The 17391-nt window shown below is 36.0% G+C and overlaps 4 protein-coding genes across 6 annotated transcripts; 2 read left to right on the top strand and 2 right to left on the bottom strand.

Annotated features, from left to right (window-relative positions):
- Positions 1-1215: 1215 nt before the first annotated feature.
- On the top strand, positions 1216-2164 carry LOC110696343 (probable cyclin-dependent serine/threonine-protein kinase DDB_G0292550). The gene has a single exon (XM_021873634.1). The coding sequence runs from the start codon at positions 1216-1218 to the stop codon at positions 1975-1977; it is 762 nt and encodes a 253-aa protein (XP_021729326.1). The 3' UTR covers positions 1978-2164.
- Positions 2076-11331, bottom strand: LOC110696285 (protein EMBRYO SAC DEVELOPMENT ARREST 3, chloroplastic-like). Of its 3 annotated transcripts, none has more exons than XM_021873568.1 (6): positions 11163-11331; positions 7303-7437; positions 4122-4200; positions 3463-3708; positions 2828-2898; positions 2076-2292 (listed from the first exon to the last, which is right to left on the bottom strand). In XM_021873568.1, the coding sequence occupies exons 1-4, from the start codon at positions 11304-11306 to the stop codon at positions 3680-3682; spliced, it is 387 nt and encodes a 128-aa protein (XP_021729260.1). In that variant the 5' UTR covers positions 11307-11331; the 3' UTR covers positions 2076-2292; positions 2828-2898; positions 3463-3679. The 3 variants fall into 3 exon arrangements, with proteins under 3 accessions (XP_021729260.1, XP_021729259.1, XP_021729261.1); XM_021873567.1 differs by having other exon boundaries at positions 3463-3551; XM_021873569.1 differs by lacking the exons at positions 2076-2292; positions 2828-2898; positions 3463-3708; positions 4122-4200 and adding an exon at positions 5646-6130.
- Positions 11332-11583: 252 nt separating this feature from the next.
- LOC110696284 (glycosyltransferase family protein 64 C3-like) lies at positions 11584-12969 on the top strand. Its single transcript, XM_021873566.1, has one exon. The coding sequence runs from the start codon at positions 11788-11790 to the stop codon at positions 12829-12831; it is 1044 nt and encodes a 347-aa protein (XP_021729258.1). The 5' UTR covers positions 11584-11787; the 3' UTR covers positions 12832-12969.
- Positions 12970-13432: 463 nt separating this feature from the next.
- LOC110696342 (pre-mRNA-splicing factor CWC21-like) lies at positions 13433-13798 on the bottom strand. Its single transcript, XM_021873633.1, has one exon. It carries the CDS (start codon positions 13796-13798, stop codon positions 13433-13435), a length of 366 nt encoding a protein of 121 aa, XP_021729325.1.
- Positions 13799-17391: the final 3593 nt, after the last annotated feature.

The following is a 17391-nucleotide window of genomic DNA, read 5'->3' as shown; positions in this document are numbered from 1 at the left end:
AAACGAAAGTATGAAGATCAATAAAATAAGAAGTAAGAAGATTTAAAATGTAACATAGGAAGTTGGAAGTATGAATATTTATAAAACTTCCTCAGTAGGTGGGAAATAATTGTTCATTATCTTCATTTTTCCTCATAGTGCAACCAACTAACCAATAATGATCTACACCAAAATGTAACAACCATTTCTATGACTCAAGCCACCTAAAAAACCTTCCAATTATTCATATCACAAAAGTCAAATCTCAATTATCAACAACAAATCATTAACAGAAAATGCAATTTTCATTTCATCAATTTTATTGGTAGATGAAGATCATATAATAGATGTGTTAATGTGTGTGTTGGTGTAAAACTTTGACACATCACCCAAAAATCCCATAAAAATCACCTCAATAAGTTATCATACTAATTGACTCATTGTATATCAATCATTGGTAAGGCATAAATATCTTCTTTACATGCCTATCAACTAACGTTAGCTCCTATGATTCCAATAATACGTTTCGAATAATATGAATATGCATCAATTTTAATCCTTTATGTTGTTGACCACATTCACATAGATTTAACCTTGAATCGATAATGAATGAATCATAATTTCACAACAATTATCATTTACTCATCAAGTGTAGGACATCAACAGTAAAAGGTATCACTTGAATCACTCATTAATAAAAAAATGACATAAGATCGGATAAAGGCTGAATACAGGGAAGAGGAGACAATTTAAACTCAAGACAAAGTAGGTTTTCTTTCCATTGTTCGGGCCTAGTCTCGGGCCATCATGCCCAACAAGAGGGACTTGATTAACTCCTAGAATCACTCCATTTTCATCAATGATACAAACAGTAACCCATGTGACTTTGTAAGCTTGAAAATAGGAATAGAATGTGAGGGGGGATAAAGAGTAAAAAATGGGGCTTTGAGAGTGAACTTAAGACTTGTGATTAAACATCAAGATTACGAAAACCAATAAAGGCCAGCTTCTTGATATAAAGAATTGCTGATCTAAACTGTCCTTTATCTTCAACCAAGAACAAATAGTACAATAATTAGCATTAAAATACTGTCAGAAGAATTAATTTTTCAGTGACAGTATCCTCTATAAATAGCCTATTTTTGAACTTTGGATTAGCAACTTTCATAAACACCAAAAATAGTAAGCATTTTTCACAGAGATAGCTTGTCTTCTTCTAAATTTAAAAAACCTAAAATGGACTCATCAAAACCATCCAACAGAATAAGTGACATTGTGAGGCTCAAGCAGAAGCTTAAGAAATGGAGGATACAAGCACATGAGGCTAAGGTCAATGGTGGCAACACCGACGACAACGATGGTAGCAACAACAGCAGCAACAATGCTAAAAAGGGTTCCTTAAATAGGAGCAATAGCAAAGGCAATACCTTTATAAAGAGGAGGACGCTCTCTTTCACGGACTTAGCAGCCAACAACGGGATGTCAAGCAAAGGCTTCCTGCCCCTTGATGATACTAAGGCCAATATCAGCAACTCCGGCAGCAACAGCAGCAGCAGCAGCAGTACTAAAAAGGGTTCATTGACTAGGAGCAACAGCATCAAAGGCATCAATTTCCTGAAAAGGACTCTCTCTTTCACCGACCTCTCAGCCAACAATGGGGTGCCAAGCAACAATGCTGTCCCCAAAGGTTTCTTGGCTGTTCAAGTCGGTGAGGAGATGAAGCGCTTTGTCATCCCGACAAAGTACTTGAGTCACCAAGCATTTAGCGTCCTGCTGAAAGAAGCTGAGGAGGAGTTTGGTTACCAGAAGGAAGGTGTTCTGAGGATTCCCTGTGAAGTAGAAGTGTTCGAGAACATCTTGAAGGCGGTTGAGGAAAAAAACAGCTCACAGGCTAAACAAGGCCTTAAGTTCAGCAGAAATGATGGGATTGTATGTGGTTCATCAGATAGTCAGAGCCTCTCACAAGCTCAACATCCCCCAACCCCAATGTGCAGATAATATACATCAATCTAATTCCTTTCTCCCCCTTTTTTTATACCTCATTAGAAGCAGGAAGAAAGTTGATATATAGAAAATGTGAGAGAAAGCATGCTGACTAATAGCATCATGTCCGAAGCTCATGTAATTTGACGAGTTTAAATACCATTGTAATTTGACTTCCGAGTTATCGGCTATAGTAACCGAAGTCACCATATCTTATACGTTTGTTATCCTCCAGAGTTCAAATTACCTTTGTATTCTTGTTTTGCTCCAGAAATACAATTGAATATGAAATGTTGGGAAAAATTTTCTCCACTGTATAAACATTTCAGCCTACCAAAGTAACAAGAAATGGGTTATTAAATCAAAAGAAGTATAACATATTAAACTACAAGTTCTTAAAAATGGATTCCCAACAGCCAATACCAACAGCAACAATGAGGTCAATGATGGAAAAAACTGTTTACCATGTAAAATAACAACTCAAGCTAGATTGCTAACATGTTTCTTATCTAGAAAGTATTACCTCATAAAAACTATCACAAAAGGTAGGTTTTTTTTTTAATCTTCTTCTTTCTTCTTACCTTAAATCAATCTTTTTGTACTTACTTTGAGGACATTTGTTCAAATTACTATGTGTAAGATAATAAACATGTTAGTTAACTCAACACATATAAGCTGTATGCCTGTATGTATATTGTATAATCATATAGTAGCAATCCCTTTCACAATGCACTAAGACAACCTCAATCGACTGCAAAACCAAAGCACACAGAATAGAGCCATCCATCATGCTATATTATCAGAAGCATGAAGCAAGAGTCACAAAATAATAACAGTCCAACAATATAATTCATCACTAACGTACCAGAACAAGGTCCTATTCACGATAGTCTTTAGATAAAACTTGATCTGAAGCCACTCTGACCAGTGACCACCCTGTTGACAATTGTAAATTCAGTTACTATGCTAATTTCATTAACAGGGAAGACTTTCTATGCTAAGGAAACAATAAGGTGCCTAATAGTGAAAGTCTGGTAATGTTGGTATTTAAAATTTTAGACATCAATATCTCAGAAGATTTTGATCTGTTCAAAGGAAGCCACTAAGACAACAGACTCAGAATTCCATCTACAGTCTGAGCCACTGAGATACTACATCCAAAAAATTTAGTAACTCATCTATTTATCATATACAAATTTAACGTATTTAGACAAAATTGATTCCACAAAGAGTTATATTCTAGAGAAAAGCTCCAATTAATTGTCAATGATAAGGAATGAGCCTAAATGGCTTGCAAATTAACCAAGTCCTGCTCGAGAATGTAATGAATCAAGCATAACTAAGCCCGGTCCCAAAGGCTTCAACATGCTTCAAACATTGCTTACTATTCTAATTTTCACATAAATATTGACCCATGGGGCCATGGTACGGTTTTTTCTTTTTTTTTGGACAAGTGCTAGGAGCAATTTAAAGTGACTCGAGATTTAGGAGGAGTGTTACCAAATGTGTGGAGCCAAATCAAGCTACCCAACTCCTTAGAAGCCAATAGCTTTGATGCAAGCATGAATTGTCATTAGATAGATTCACCTCTGGTACATAATACAACATCAGAATTTAGCAACTTCTTGGAAATTGAAGACCGTACATAGTTTATTCAAATCACAGCAATATATTCTGAAAGAAAGAGATATGCTAACAGTTTCACCTGTATAGGGTTCTAAAGAAGATATGATCTAGCACTAGCATCTGTTACAGTTGTCCAAACTATGATTAGTTAACAGCTATTAGGATCTCCCTTTTTAACAAAAAAAACTACCGTACAACAGGACCAAAAAATCAGGCATAGAAGCAAACTATACAAACATGAAGGAATCGTATCCAATGCGGATCTAACAAGTAGGACAATACTATAATAGCATATTGCATTCTACAAGTTCCCATAAACCAGTGTAAACAGAGCAACTATAGCATGTTCTCTTTATTGATTCACATGTGCTGGCAAAATATAGAAAAAATGTAAACAAATATGCAAGGCTATAAGCTTCTGTTTGACTTCAGATCTATGAAATGATAAATATATTCATCTGCTTTCGTGCAGAATAATTAACATTATTGTCCAATCAAAACTAAGCAACAGAGCACATGGTAAGTAATTTTACCTTTGGTCCATGTGAAGTCTTTAGTTGACATGAAGAGGCATAAGCATGTAGAGTCGTGCAGACTTTCCAAAACAAGTCCCTGAAGAGTGTACCATGCAACATCCAATGATATAAAGATGAGAATACAAAGAAATGGAAGATACTTAGAATAAAACAAACAGTAGAATTATAAGTATATTCCTTGATAACATATTTTTTTTTGTCTTCATAGTGGCCAAGTGATGTCTGCTAGCTTATCTGTTATGTCCAGGCTCCAGGGAGTTGTGCTAGAGACCTGTCTTAGAATACCATCTGCTTTTATCAACATAGTTTTTCTCTTCTTCACCTAAAACATACAAAAAGACTACTCCACTATGTTCCATAAACAATCTCATCATCGCAGTGCTATAGACATGCAGATGAACTAAGCATAATTTCTAGAATCAATGTCATACACTATATATATACACATAAATCTGCATCAAAAACGTATTTAGATATAACTGGAGGGAGGAACAGACTACTAAATTTATCACCCATGGTGTTCATACTCCTATAAATTCCTTAACAACATGAAGGATAACAATTGTCAATCCAGAAAGGATTTGTTGTAAGAGTTTCACCAACTGGTTCTGCAATTGTGGTCTTTAGCATAAAGATGGTAAATCAAGAAACACAAAATGACTCTTTAAAGCCTAAATTACAAACTAACACATCAATTTTCGTTAGAAAGAAGCTACACAGATCAAACATGTGAGTGAGGTTGAGTATTCTACATGTCCAAGCAGTCCAACAAACAACGCTTCTAACAAAAAGAACAGATCCCATCATACTATATGAATTAATTTTTCTAATAACTACCGCATAAATTGCACAGCTGCTCAGGACAGAGGCTTTCCTAAGTTTCCTGTAACAAGTTCAAATTTACTAGGAATATGATTGACTGTACTAAACTACACAAAGTAAGTACCTGAGCAAAAAATTATGTTCCTTGTCAATGTATAATTCACTGAGTAAGCCCTTATGCCGCAACTTATTCAATGGCACAGATGCACAGTCCTAACAGGACCTTTATTCCATAACTCATTTTTTTCATCTTAATGGAATTCCCAAATTAGTTACTGAGTTTCTAATATCACTAAAAAGACTTTGCCTGACCATTGCTGTGATCAATTTCAGTCACAATACTCAATACCTTGTCATCAAAGATAATAAAAATACTCCCCACTGATGGACTAACAAAGCTAGCACAAGTAAAACACAGTAAGTTTCGACTGGATTGATTTATCTGTATGCTTTTGTCCACTAAGGCATCCATAATAAGCTGAAATACCAAACGCTGGAAACATATTTATTCAGCCATTACCTTATGCTTTTGGGTTGTTCCAAGTGTGCTGACATTGTTACTTCTTTGTTGAGCCATGACTTGTTTTCTTATCATTACATTCCACTAATTTCAGTTATCTTTCACAACACGGAAAGGTAAAATTGTCTCCTCTAAAACGATTAATGAAAGACAACTTAAAACAAAAGAACAGTAAGCAATACCAAAAGAAAACAGTATGTTGTTCTCACTCTTCTCAGACAAACTTATCACAGTGATTGATTGTCAATGAAAAATAAACATGGTGCTTCTGTACAAATTAATGCGTATACAACAAAAAAATCCACAACAACAACAAAACAATGGGTGTGGCAAGTCCCTAAAGGACCATAGACCAAAGAAAAAAGTGAGAGCAGCTAATTCTGAAATGAGATACTATTTATATTCTGCATTGCTGGTCAAAAGGGAAAAATAGGAGGAGAGTAAACAGAACATATTTTTCTGGCCCCCTTCCTCCTCTCCAACCCAAAAATTATAAAGTAAGATTTATACTGCCTTAAGATTGTCATCAGCCTTTGTCCCATCAAGTACAAGCTAGTTTTTCATAAGAGTTCGATCCTCAAAATGAAAGCTGCTCACCATCACTCTGATCTGGGAATGTAACACATTTGAAGACTTTACACTTCGCGCACAATATGTATCCAGTCTGCAGATAAAATTTGATCGAACAGTCAAATGGCAATCCCCAAAAAATATTACCAAGTACACCATATATTCAAGCTATAAAATGTATACTAGGCAACACAACAGCTATGGCACCCTTCACCAGGACGTATTTCACATCAAAAATTACTATTTACGTTGCAGTCAGACTGCCTCTGAAGAATTAAAAGACAGTCATCATCTTAATTCCTAAGTGGGAAATAGAGTCTAAGGGAGGAAGAAGACAAAAACAAGTTAATCTGAACAATGTATGATAGTTAATTGAAATCATGGCCTTGGGATACTCTCAGCCAAAAGGAGGAAAGTATTGAGGAAAAAATCCCCTAAGCACTCTACATCTTCTCGTAACAATTCAAGAATAACTCAATACCAACATACTGCTTTCTTCTTTACTAAGACCACTTCCTTTCAATGAGTGTTCCTGAACTACCCTCCTACCTCCTTACACCACCTTAACCTGCCCCTACTCAATCCCTCTGCCTGTCACCTCCATGGTATATTGGAGAGGAAAAGAAATATAGATCACTGTATTTTTTTTTTTTAGCATAAAGATGAAGAGGAAAGCAAAGCAGATTTAATTTTGTATCTGAATCAATACAACTTGGGAGTCCATCTAGAGGGAAGAAACTACTTCCTTCCCTTCCCCAATCCAGCCTAAATATTACCTAAATAGGAACTAGTTCCATCACTCTCCCTACTCTTCCTTGCCTTCCATGTCTCATCTCCCTGCTCTTCCTTACCTTCCCTTTCTCATCCTCCAAACTGAGCATAGAAAAACAGACCAAAAGTAAGGCATCAAATTAAAAATAAACAGTATAATTTTGTAAGAGAATTTTTACCTACTTATAAACTGAGTTGACCTCTAAAGATACCGTGAGAAAAGTGGTAGATACAAAGAGGTGGGGGAGGGAGTGATGACTGATGTTATATTGTTTGATGGGCAATTTTGCAGCTGATACTTTGCTTTGAGGTCAGCATGTAAGATATTGGGCAATCCTCCACTAATGGCATCACTATAGTCTCCATTTTACTTTCTCATATACTTCGTATGAGATACTAATCAATAGCTAGACATCATGGATTATGTATGCTGTAAGCAGCTAAAAACATCTCGAGTTTTTCCAACGTGGTGATATAAAAATATAAATCACTTACCGCTTTACATGATGGACATCGACGATAGATCTTATTTGTTTGAGACTTCACATTAGTTTTTTGTCCATTGCAGAAATCACAAAGTAGCCATCCTGTTCCGTTGCAAGGTTCACACAAAATTCCTACCTTTGATTCCTAAACAGTTGAAGTTAGGTTAATAATAAGGATCAGTTCAGCAACATTTAAACTAGAAGGTAGGACTTAAAGAACAATGTGGCAGTATAGAGAAAAACAAATTAATCAAAGAGACAACAGGTACACAGCTCAACAGAGACAACCTGCTTCCTTATAATGTAACAAAGTGCAGTAACTAGAATGTTTACATTCTGTTGTTATTACAGATGTTGAATGAGAGTATGAGACCAATAGGTTTTGGTCCTTATCTCAATTTTATTTATTTATTTATTTTTATCTATTGTAGATAAGATGAGAGTTCCGTAGAGTGATCACTCTTCCTTTGGCATCAATAATTTGGAGTAAAATGATTTGTTATCTTATAAAGTAGATAATAAACTTTGACAAACAGCACTGATATAAGCCTACAATAGTTTCATCATCAAAGAACCTCTAATATTTTTCTAAATGAGTAAATTTAAAAACCCACTTTGAAGCCATATAACAGATATAGTCATTTAGAGTACAGTACAACACAGAGCAGATAGTAGTTCAATGATTTCTGAATAAAAAGTCAAATTTCATTCACAAAGATGGCACACAGAAGGGTCTGAGATTTACCCATCTTTTTAAAGCATATGCTTGTCCTCCACCCAATCCAGTCCTACTCCTATAGAAACAAGGTTCAAATTTCGAAATAAAAGAAGCTTGTCAATAAAAATTCATCATAGAATTTTTTTATCTTTTTTTTTTTAGGAAATTTAACAACAATAAACCAACCTTTGCCCCATTCTCTCAAAATGGACTAACCTTTAAATCTGCCCGTATTAGACACAAGTTTAACATTTTTCTCCCAAAATGAACTCATATGACCACTAACTTGTACAACCGGTCATTGTTTTTAATTATATTATTTTTTTAATTAAAAAACTTTAATTATCTTTTTCAAATTAAAAAAAAAAATACATTTAAAAAAAAAAACAGTTACCCCTCACCCCACTGCCAACCACCCCCTCCTCCACCTCTCCTCCCTTTCCAGCCACCACACCCCTCCCTCTTCACCTCCCATTTTTGAACAACTCCTCCCACTACATTTTCCGACCACATCCTACTCCCCATGAAACCCCTAAACCGGAAAAAAGTGAGAAATTGATGTAGAAAGATAGAAGAATTGGAATATTGAGAAATTAAGGGAAAATGGGATGATTTCGGAGGAGAGGTGCAGTGGTGGTTATGGGTGAGTGTGGGGTAGCTTCGCGGTGTGGACGCGAGTTGGGTGGGGTGGAATTTGGATCTTGGTGGTTGTGGTGAGAGGATGGTTATGGCAGGTTTTGGGTATGCGTTTTTGGATGGTTTTGGAGGGTTGGTTGGTGGTTGGGATGGAGTTTTGACTGTATTCGGTGGGTTGGTATGGGTGTTTTCGGTGGGTTGGATATGGTGGTTTCGATGTTTTTGGTGGGTTGGTATGGTGGTTTGGTTGGTAGATATGGTCGTATGGTGATTTCGGTGGTTTTGGTTGTTGGCATGGTGGTTACATAGGTGGTGTTGTAGTGGATGGAAGTGGTGGTGGTGGCGAAGGTTAAGGTGTAGGTGGCCGCTGATAGGGGAGAGGCTGACTGTGGTGGAAGGGTGATTTTTTTTTATTTTTTTTTTTGTAAAAATTATCAAAATTAAAAAAAAAAAAACTCGACTAACAATTTAATGACAAGTGGAATTTTACCTGGTATACATGTAAGGTAACCTGATTGGTTCATTTTGGGAGAAAAATGTTAAACTTGTGTCTAATATGGGCAGATTTAAAGGTTAGTCCAATATTGGAGAACCGCCCAAAGGATTGTCTATTTATGTTAAATTTTCCTTTTTTTTAAACCCTAGTAAGCAAGAGTAATCTACTTCCTCCGTTATTTGCATCATATGGCAGTTGCAATTTAGATAGGTAAATGTAATTAACAAAAAATAAGGGCATGTGTTTAATATTAATCCAACCCAAATTAAAAAAAAAAAAAAAACATCAATTACAACCACCTATCACCAGCACCACCACCGCCTTGCACCATACCACCACCACCTAGCACCACCCCCGATTTCGCCCACCTACAACCCCGAAACCCACAATGTAACCCACGAACCCAGAACTGCCATCCACAACCCCAAAACCACCACCTACAACCCCGAAAATTCGAACCACCAACCCACGAACCTAGAAAATTCAAACCACCAACCAAATCAACCCACGAACCCAGAAAATTCGAACCACCAACCCACTAACCCAGAAAATTCGAACCACCAACCAAACAACCCAGAACCACCACCCACAACCCCGAAACCCACAACCCACGAACCCAAATCCACCACCCACAAGTCCACAACCCCGAAACCCACAACCCACGAACCCCCAATCCCAAAATCCACAACCCACAAACTTGAACCCAAACCCATAACCCCAAAATCCGAAACCCACAACTCTCTATCATCAATTAAAGCTTTAATTGGTCAAATTTAACCATCAAAAATCCAGATCTAGAGTTTTCATGGTTAAATTTAACCATAAAACCTTCAAATACGTGCTTCACCGCAATGACAAAACAACAAGAAGAGGAAGAGAGAGAAAACGGAGGCGGCCGCAACAAAAGGGACATCGGCAGCAACTTCCGGAGACGGTGGTGTACTGAGGTGAATTTTTGGGTGATGAACAAAGAATGGAGATTGGTGGTGGACTAGTGGTGGTTCCCAATCAAGATGAGAAAGAACCTTTTTTTTTACAAAAGATGAGAATGAATTTAGATGGGAGAGTAATGATTTTGGGGAAATAATTAAGTTAGTTAATGTTAGGGTTTAAATTATTAAGTTATAATCAGTAGTTTAATTAGGGTATTTAAGAAAAAAAGTAAGGGTAATATTGTAAAATCACACAAAAAAATTTACCATAAAAGAAAAGAAACAAGTTTGTTGCAAGTAATGTGTTACGGCTAAAAATAGTAATGGTTGCGAGTAAAAAGTTACGGAGGGAGTACATCACTTTCCTCTTTAGTTAATGAATTCTCTCTCTCAGTTCGCGTGGGCCCTATTTTTTCTCTCTCTACCTTCCCTGAGTTATGCTGCTAAAAAAACTTAGTAAGGACTTTATTGATACAGTAAATCCAAAACAAACCAGGCTACCAGCCAACAATTCGTTTGCAATACAAAGAATCAAACCAGAATTTATCCTTTTCTGTGATCTTAGGACCTATAACACTATTCACCACCATTTATAGTTTGCTTTACAAGTTTATCAATTCTAGAAATTTTTTGATTCCACATTGCATCATTTCTGGCTCTCCAAAGATGATAAAAAAAAAGGCAATAAAAGAAGATGAACTCAAGTATGCATAAGGCCACAGAAACCCATTCTTTAGGCCCCTAACAATTTACACATTAATCCTATCTTATATAAAATTCAACAGTATAAGTACAATATTCATTCTATTTAAACAAGCCCTCAAAATTAAATCTACTTTAATCCTTTACGAATATTTCAAGCCGCTCACTCACACCACTACCACCACCCAACAATGTTGTGTCAAGCAATGAGCACTGTACTTACAAAATTTAAACAAAATTAGAAATAATACATTAATCCTAATTTCAAAAGATCTCATAAGCAACCAAAGCAAATTTCACATGCTTAACCATAATTCTTGGTGTAACATGTATAGTTACGATGCTTCAATTAGATAAAGTTAGAGAGAGAAAGAAGAGAGATATACCTGTTGTTCCACTTCCTGAACAGCTGAGCAAAACACTGGCTTTAATCCCACCACCCTCTTTATAGATGAATTTGAAGATGATGGAATTTTTGGCAAGAAATTGAACTTCACAGTTGGCAAAAGAGCTGCCATTGTTACTCCCATCAATTCCTTCAAAAACAACCAATTACCAACCAATACTAACTGCTAACGTTCACATAAAACCCCTGCCAAAAATCACCCTTCATCTTCACCATATTCACAACATTGCCACTCCGATCCCACCACACAAAACTCACGAAAAGTCTAGAAATATTATTCACATCCTAGATGAATCAATCCCACACACATAAACAATAAAGTTCACCATTATTCGCTCACCACATAGCCACTCCGAACCCACAATTTCCCACCACACAAATTGTTCCGAGACTGATCAATTTCACACACATAAACACTAAACCGTCACTCCAAACCCACAATTTCTCAACCACGAATTATTAAATTTATTAGAAGCCGAGAAATTTTAGGTTAATATCCGAGATTAGTCCATCTCACATACACGAACAATAAACCGCTGACTCAAGACCTCTACGGATCTAACTCAAAACTCATCTCATATCATTTTCAACTCTTCTCCTCTCCCATGGAAGTTCGAAGAAGATACATTTTCTCTCTCCTCAAATTCATCATCATTCTTCATCTTCCACCCTCAACTCTCTCTCATCGTTCTCTCTCCTTAAACCTTAACCCATTGTGCGATCGAAAAACCCTACCAAATCCCCAATCACTACGATCCGATCAACTAACGGTCCTCATAAACGGATATTCAGAGCTCCGAATCTCACTCCTGAGTACGATCGCCGGAGTTTACGCAGCGTCTCCGGTGATCGCCGCCGTCGTCGTACTTTGGGGGAATCCATCGACGCCGGCGGAAACCCTAGATTCTCTCTCCTCGAATTTCTCTCTCCTCTACTCTGCGGGTGCACCTGTTACTGTGGTCCGTCAAAAATCCAACAGTTTAAATTCGAGGTTTCTTCCACGCCGTTGGATTAGGACACGTGGCGTGCTTATATGTGACGATGATGTTGAGGTGGACCCCAAATCGATTGAGTTTGCGTTCAAGGTTTGGCAGGTGAATCAGGACCGTTTGATTGGATTGTTTGCGAGATCGCACAGTTTGGATTTAAGGAGAAAGGAATGGATCTACACCGTTCATCAAGATCGATACTCGATCGTGTTGACTAAGTTTTTGATGTTGAATGTTGACTTTTTGTATTTGTATAGTTGTGGGAGGGAGGGGTTGGAGGGAAAGTTTAGGAAGTTGAGGGGTGTGGTTGATAAAATGTGTAATTGTGAGGACATTTTGATGAATTTTATGGTTGCCGATGTGACAGAGCAGGGCCCGCTCCTTGTGGGGGCCGAGCGAGTTAGAGATTGGGGGGATGCGAGAAACGAGGTGGTTATTAAGAAACGAGAGAAAGAGGTCGGTGTTGGATTGAGCGGCGTGAAGAGAGGTCTTGGAAAACATCGAAAGAGAAGAGGAGAGTGTATAAGAGAATTTCATAAGGTTTTAGGTAGAATGTCATTGAGGTATAGTTATGGAACCGTGGTTAGCCCGATTAACGAGCAAGGGTTGTGTGAGAAAGGAGGAAAGTTAGTTCCTTGTGACCAACAAATTTTTGAATGAAATTAAACTATGTGTGATCTATGTACTTATGTGTTGTGACAGTTTTACCTACTAATGTACTAAACATTAGGATAGTTCCTAGACGTGTAACTTTAAAAAATTCTTATAAAATCAATATGAGTAAATAGTTGTATTAAACAGTTTTGCATTAATTTTAATACCAAAACACAAATCCGTTGTGGCTTTTGGAAAATCTAAAACTAAAAATTAACACGTGAAACACACCAAACTCCTTAAAATAACTGTGTCTTAAGAGGCAAATATGCAGTGTCATAGGGATACAGTAATAATGTCTGAACTCTGAAGCAAAGTGGAACTCTCTTTTAGAAAGGAAGAAATGTTTGAATGTTTTCCATGAATGCCAACAATCAAGATTTTCTACTTATATGTCTATAATGTACAGTTGAATATTTCGCAATTTTAAACTCTACATCTATGTCCTCTATCAATTAAACATGTACAATTGTACACAATACAAAACAAGATCTTGGATGCCCTATGTTAACCTCACATTCTAACAAGCAATACAAAAGTCACAAAAAATTCATGTTACCCACCATAATCATGATAGATCACACCTATACAAAAACAACTCAGTGAATTACTTCTTATCAGAAACAATAAAGCCACCGCCATAACCATCCTCAGCCATAGCAGAAGCCTCAGCTTCTAGCTTATGTCGAAAATCCTCACACTTGTCAACAATATCAGCATCATTGTAGCCTTGTTCACTTAGCTTGTCCTCCAAGATCACAACCTTAAGCTCAATTTGGCGCTTTTGATCATGCTCCAAGATCTCTTTATTCGCCTTCTTGCCAATACAACCCATACCCTGATCAGGGCCAAACCTCAAGTTTCTATCCACAACCACTTTCGACGTCTTCCCCCTAATCAAAAACTTGCTGGTTTGAACATAGCCATTTGTTCCAGAACCCCTTGGCGTCTGTAACCCAATCCCGTTGTACATCTTGAATTTCTTGATTCAAACAAACTACTGCAACGTCTGCAACAATCAAAACAATCCAAAACTTTAGTATAATCAATAACAATTAAATTCAATTAGGAACCAAATTTAGTTCATTTATCAAATTAGGGTCACAAATTTAGGGCAATTTCATAGTTCCATCCCAACAATGAATAGTTCTATAGCACATTAGCAACCAAATTAAAGTCAATTCAATCATCAAATTAGGGTCATAAATTTAAGGCAATTTCATAGTTCCATCCCAAGATTAAAGAGTTTTGCAACACATTATCACATTAGGGTCAAAAATACAGGGCAATTTCACAATTTCATCCCAACACTAAAGAATTCTGCAACACATTAGCAACCAAAGTTGATTCAATTCATACTTTCATCCAAATTAAAGACAAATATGATTCAATTATCAAATAAAGATGATGATTAATTTACTTTTCCGTAACTTAACTAATTATAACCAACAATTAATTAATGGAGTTTCGAAGAACTCTAACTTGAACATTGTAGACACCCATTTGTGTCTCCCCAAAACCAAACCCAGTGATGAGTACCTTTCACGTCGAATCATAATCGAATGAAGTGAAAGTGTGGAAAGTTTAGTGTTGCGGATAGTTTTAATTTCTTTTCTCTTCTCTCTGTTTTTGAAAACTTATTTTAAGAAAACAGTCAATCCAGTTTGGTTGGTCCATGATATGGGTACAATAATAGTGTAGTTGGATGAGGCTTGACAAGAGCTTTCCAACGATATATTATAAGCCCAATTCCAATGAATATTGAGGAAGTTATGGCCAATTTACCAAACTGGGCCCGGTTTGAGCCTTATATGCGGCCCAATGATCTAGGGGAGGGCCTAATATGATTTATCATTCCTAATGCAATTAGGAATGGTTTTAGTCTTCTAGATTCTTCTAGAAGGTTCTTTTCATTCCTAATTCAATTAGCATTGATAAATTGACTTTTGTTGACTTTTCAGAGTTTTAATTAAAATCAAAAAGCATTTTCGAGGAAAAGATATGATTTTATCCCCCAATACGGCAAACTTATCTGATTTTCAAAAACGCGTCAAAAACAGGTCTGGCGCCTGGTGCTAGCCATTGGCGCCTGGCGCCAATTAGCTGGTGCTGGCGCCAGCTCTGTTTTGCGTGCGCCAAGTGCTCTGTTTTGATATTTTATCTTTTTGACTGATTTTCTCTATAAATAACGTATTAAAAACTCCGTTTTCATTCACCAATTCTCACGAATTCACCTACAATCAGTTTTCATTCGCAATCATTAATTCTCTAATTCTCTCTTTAATCATTCTCCAATTCTCATCAAGTTTTCTTCTTTAATTCATTATTTCATCTTTCTTTTTCTAAACTTTGTTTTTACATACAAAATTCCGCATTCATTAGATCTAGAAACACCTAACCATATTCGAAGTTTCCTTCGCCCTAGACGTGAAAGGTTTAATTTCTGAGGGTTTGGTCCCAAATTTCTATTTCAATTATTTAATTTAATTATTTTGATTGTTACTTTCCTTGAAGTTACTAACGTGTGTATTTTGTTATTAGAAAGAGGTACGAGGCATCAAAGTAAGTGCTTTAATTGATTTATTGATATTATGATGTAGAAATCATGTTTACATTGTTCTTATAATATTCCTAGTATCATGTCTAGGGTAATTTTAATATTAAATATGATTCCTGCGATGCTTCCTATGTTCTTCCTAATATTTATGATTGTTAGTATCATGTTAGGGTTAAAGATTTGATTTTTATTGCTTAGTGACATGCTAGGGTTTGTTATTAATTTTGTTAGTATCATTCCTAGGATCTTGCTATTATTATGCTTTAATATTAACATGAACATGATTATGATTATAATTGTTATAATCATTATGAACATTATTATTATTATTATGATTATTATTATTGTCATTATAATTATTATTCATGATATTTATTATTATTATGTTGCTTGATGCTTATTTATTATTTATTGCTTGATCACACCTTTTATGCATGTTTAAAGGGTTTAGGGTTAATCCTACTGATTGCATGTTAGTCAGAAAGCGCACATGAATACGATCAGAATAAAGTAGAGGCCTATTATTAGGGCAGGTTCAATCTCTTTTAGGTTGGATTTGTACCTTCATCCCCGAACCCTTATTTGGTTCTAGACCTTATGGAGTTGACGATCTCTTGGATCATTAAGGGGTGTAACCTTCACCCTGTGAATGGTTTACAAGTTCCTAAAACTTGTTGGCGACTCTTTTGCTCTATCTTCTTCCCTTTTGGACGCCACCGTACTTTAGTGTATGATCACAGTGGGGTTCAAGCTAGGGGTTTAACGCTTGAAAATATTCCCTACAAACATACTAACAATTCAATAAACTATAAACCCTAGATTGTGAAATTAATTAATGGTTCGTATTCGATAATTAGAAAAAGAAACAACATGTTAGCTTAAAAGCTGCTTCAATGGAAGACAGAATTATCACTGGAGAAAGTCGATTGAACTTCAACGGAAATTGAAGGAGAGAGAAAGAAACAAAACTAATCCGTATACAAGTATTAAAGTTTTTTTAAGAAAGAAAAAGATTTGTTCCTTTATATAGGAAGATATTACGGCTTGAGGCGCAAGGTAGAACTGTAGAAGATGGATTGAGTTTGCCTTTAAAAAAAACCGATTGAATTTGGTTTATTCACTTTTTTTAAAAACATTATTCACTTATTCCTACATAGGTTTGGTTACTACTTTATTTTAAAAAAATATTAATTTTACAATTTGTTATATACACTTGGGTGTACTATACACTCAGAGCCATTTGCTCATTTAATCATCAAATGAGCAAATAATATTTTTATTTAATTGCTGATTGAATGAGCAAGACCTCGGGTGTACGGTATACCCGTGTGTACATAATAGGCTCTCCGGGAAATTCTGACTTTTACCACCTCCAAAAAGCGACTTATTTGCTTTTACCACCTACATAATTTAAAGTTTTATTTTACCACCACTTAAAAAAATAAGATTGGCTTTTCCCACCAAAACTTAACTCTAGTGAGAAAAAGGGATGCGAGGCCCACTTATTTTCTCCCTCTAAATTAAATGTCAATCCCCCCCCCCCCCCGCACAAATTTTAATATGGACCATGGTGCATATTAAAATATGTACACCACCATTAATAAGAGGCCACATATTTTACAATTTGTCAACACAATATCAACATCATTTTCTCTCTCCTCTCACACTTTCCTCATTTCTGATTTCTCTCTCCTCTTTCTTCTCTTTAAACTAATTTTCTCTCTCTTAAATTCATTCATAATTTTTTTTTGATTTAATTTCTTCATCACCATGGTTGTTCACCATAGATTGAAATCCTTCATCTCTTCCTCTTACAATTCCTAAATTTTTATTTCTCACTCCTATATATTTTTTTCCCTAAATTCATTCATTATTTTGTTTTTGATTTAACTCCTTCATCACCATTGTTAATCACTATACATTAATTAAAAAGTTTGTTTTCTTCAACCATCAATTTGAAGCTTTGTTAATGGAGTTTTTCCAATGAAGTGAAGTTAAAAATGGCGGAT

Source organism: Chenopodium quinoa, unplaced genomic scaffold (genome assembly GCF_001683475.1).
Source record: "Chenopodium quinoa cultivar QQ74 unplaced genomic scaffold, ASM168347v1, whole genome shotgun sequence".
Taxonomy (NCBI): Eukaryota; Viridiplantae; Streptophyta; class Magnoliopsida; order Caryophyllales; family Amaranthaceae; genus Chenopodium; species Chenopodium quinoa.
This window is presented reverse-complemented; position numbering and strand designations above follow the sequence as displayed.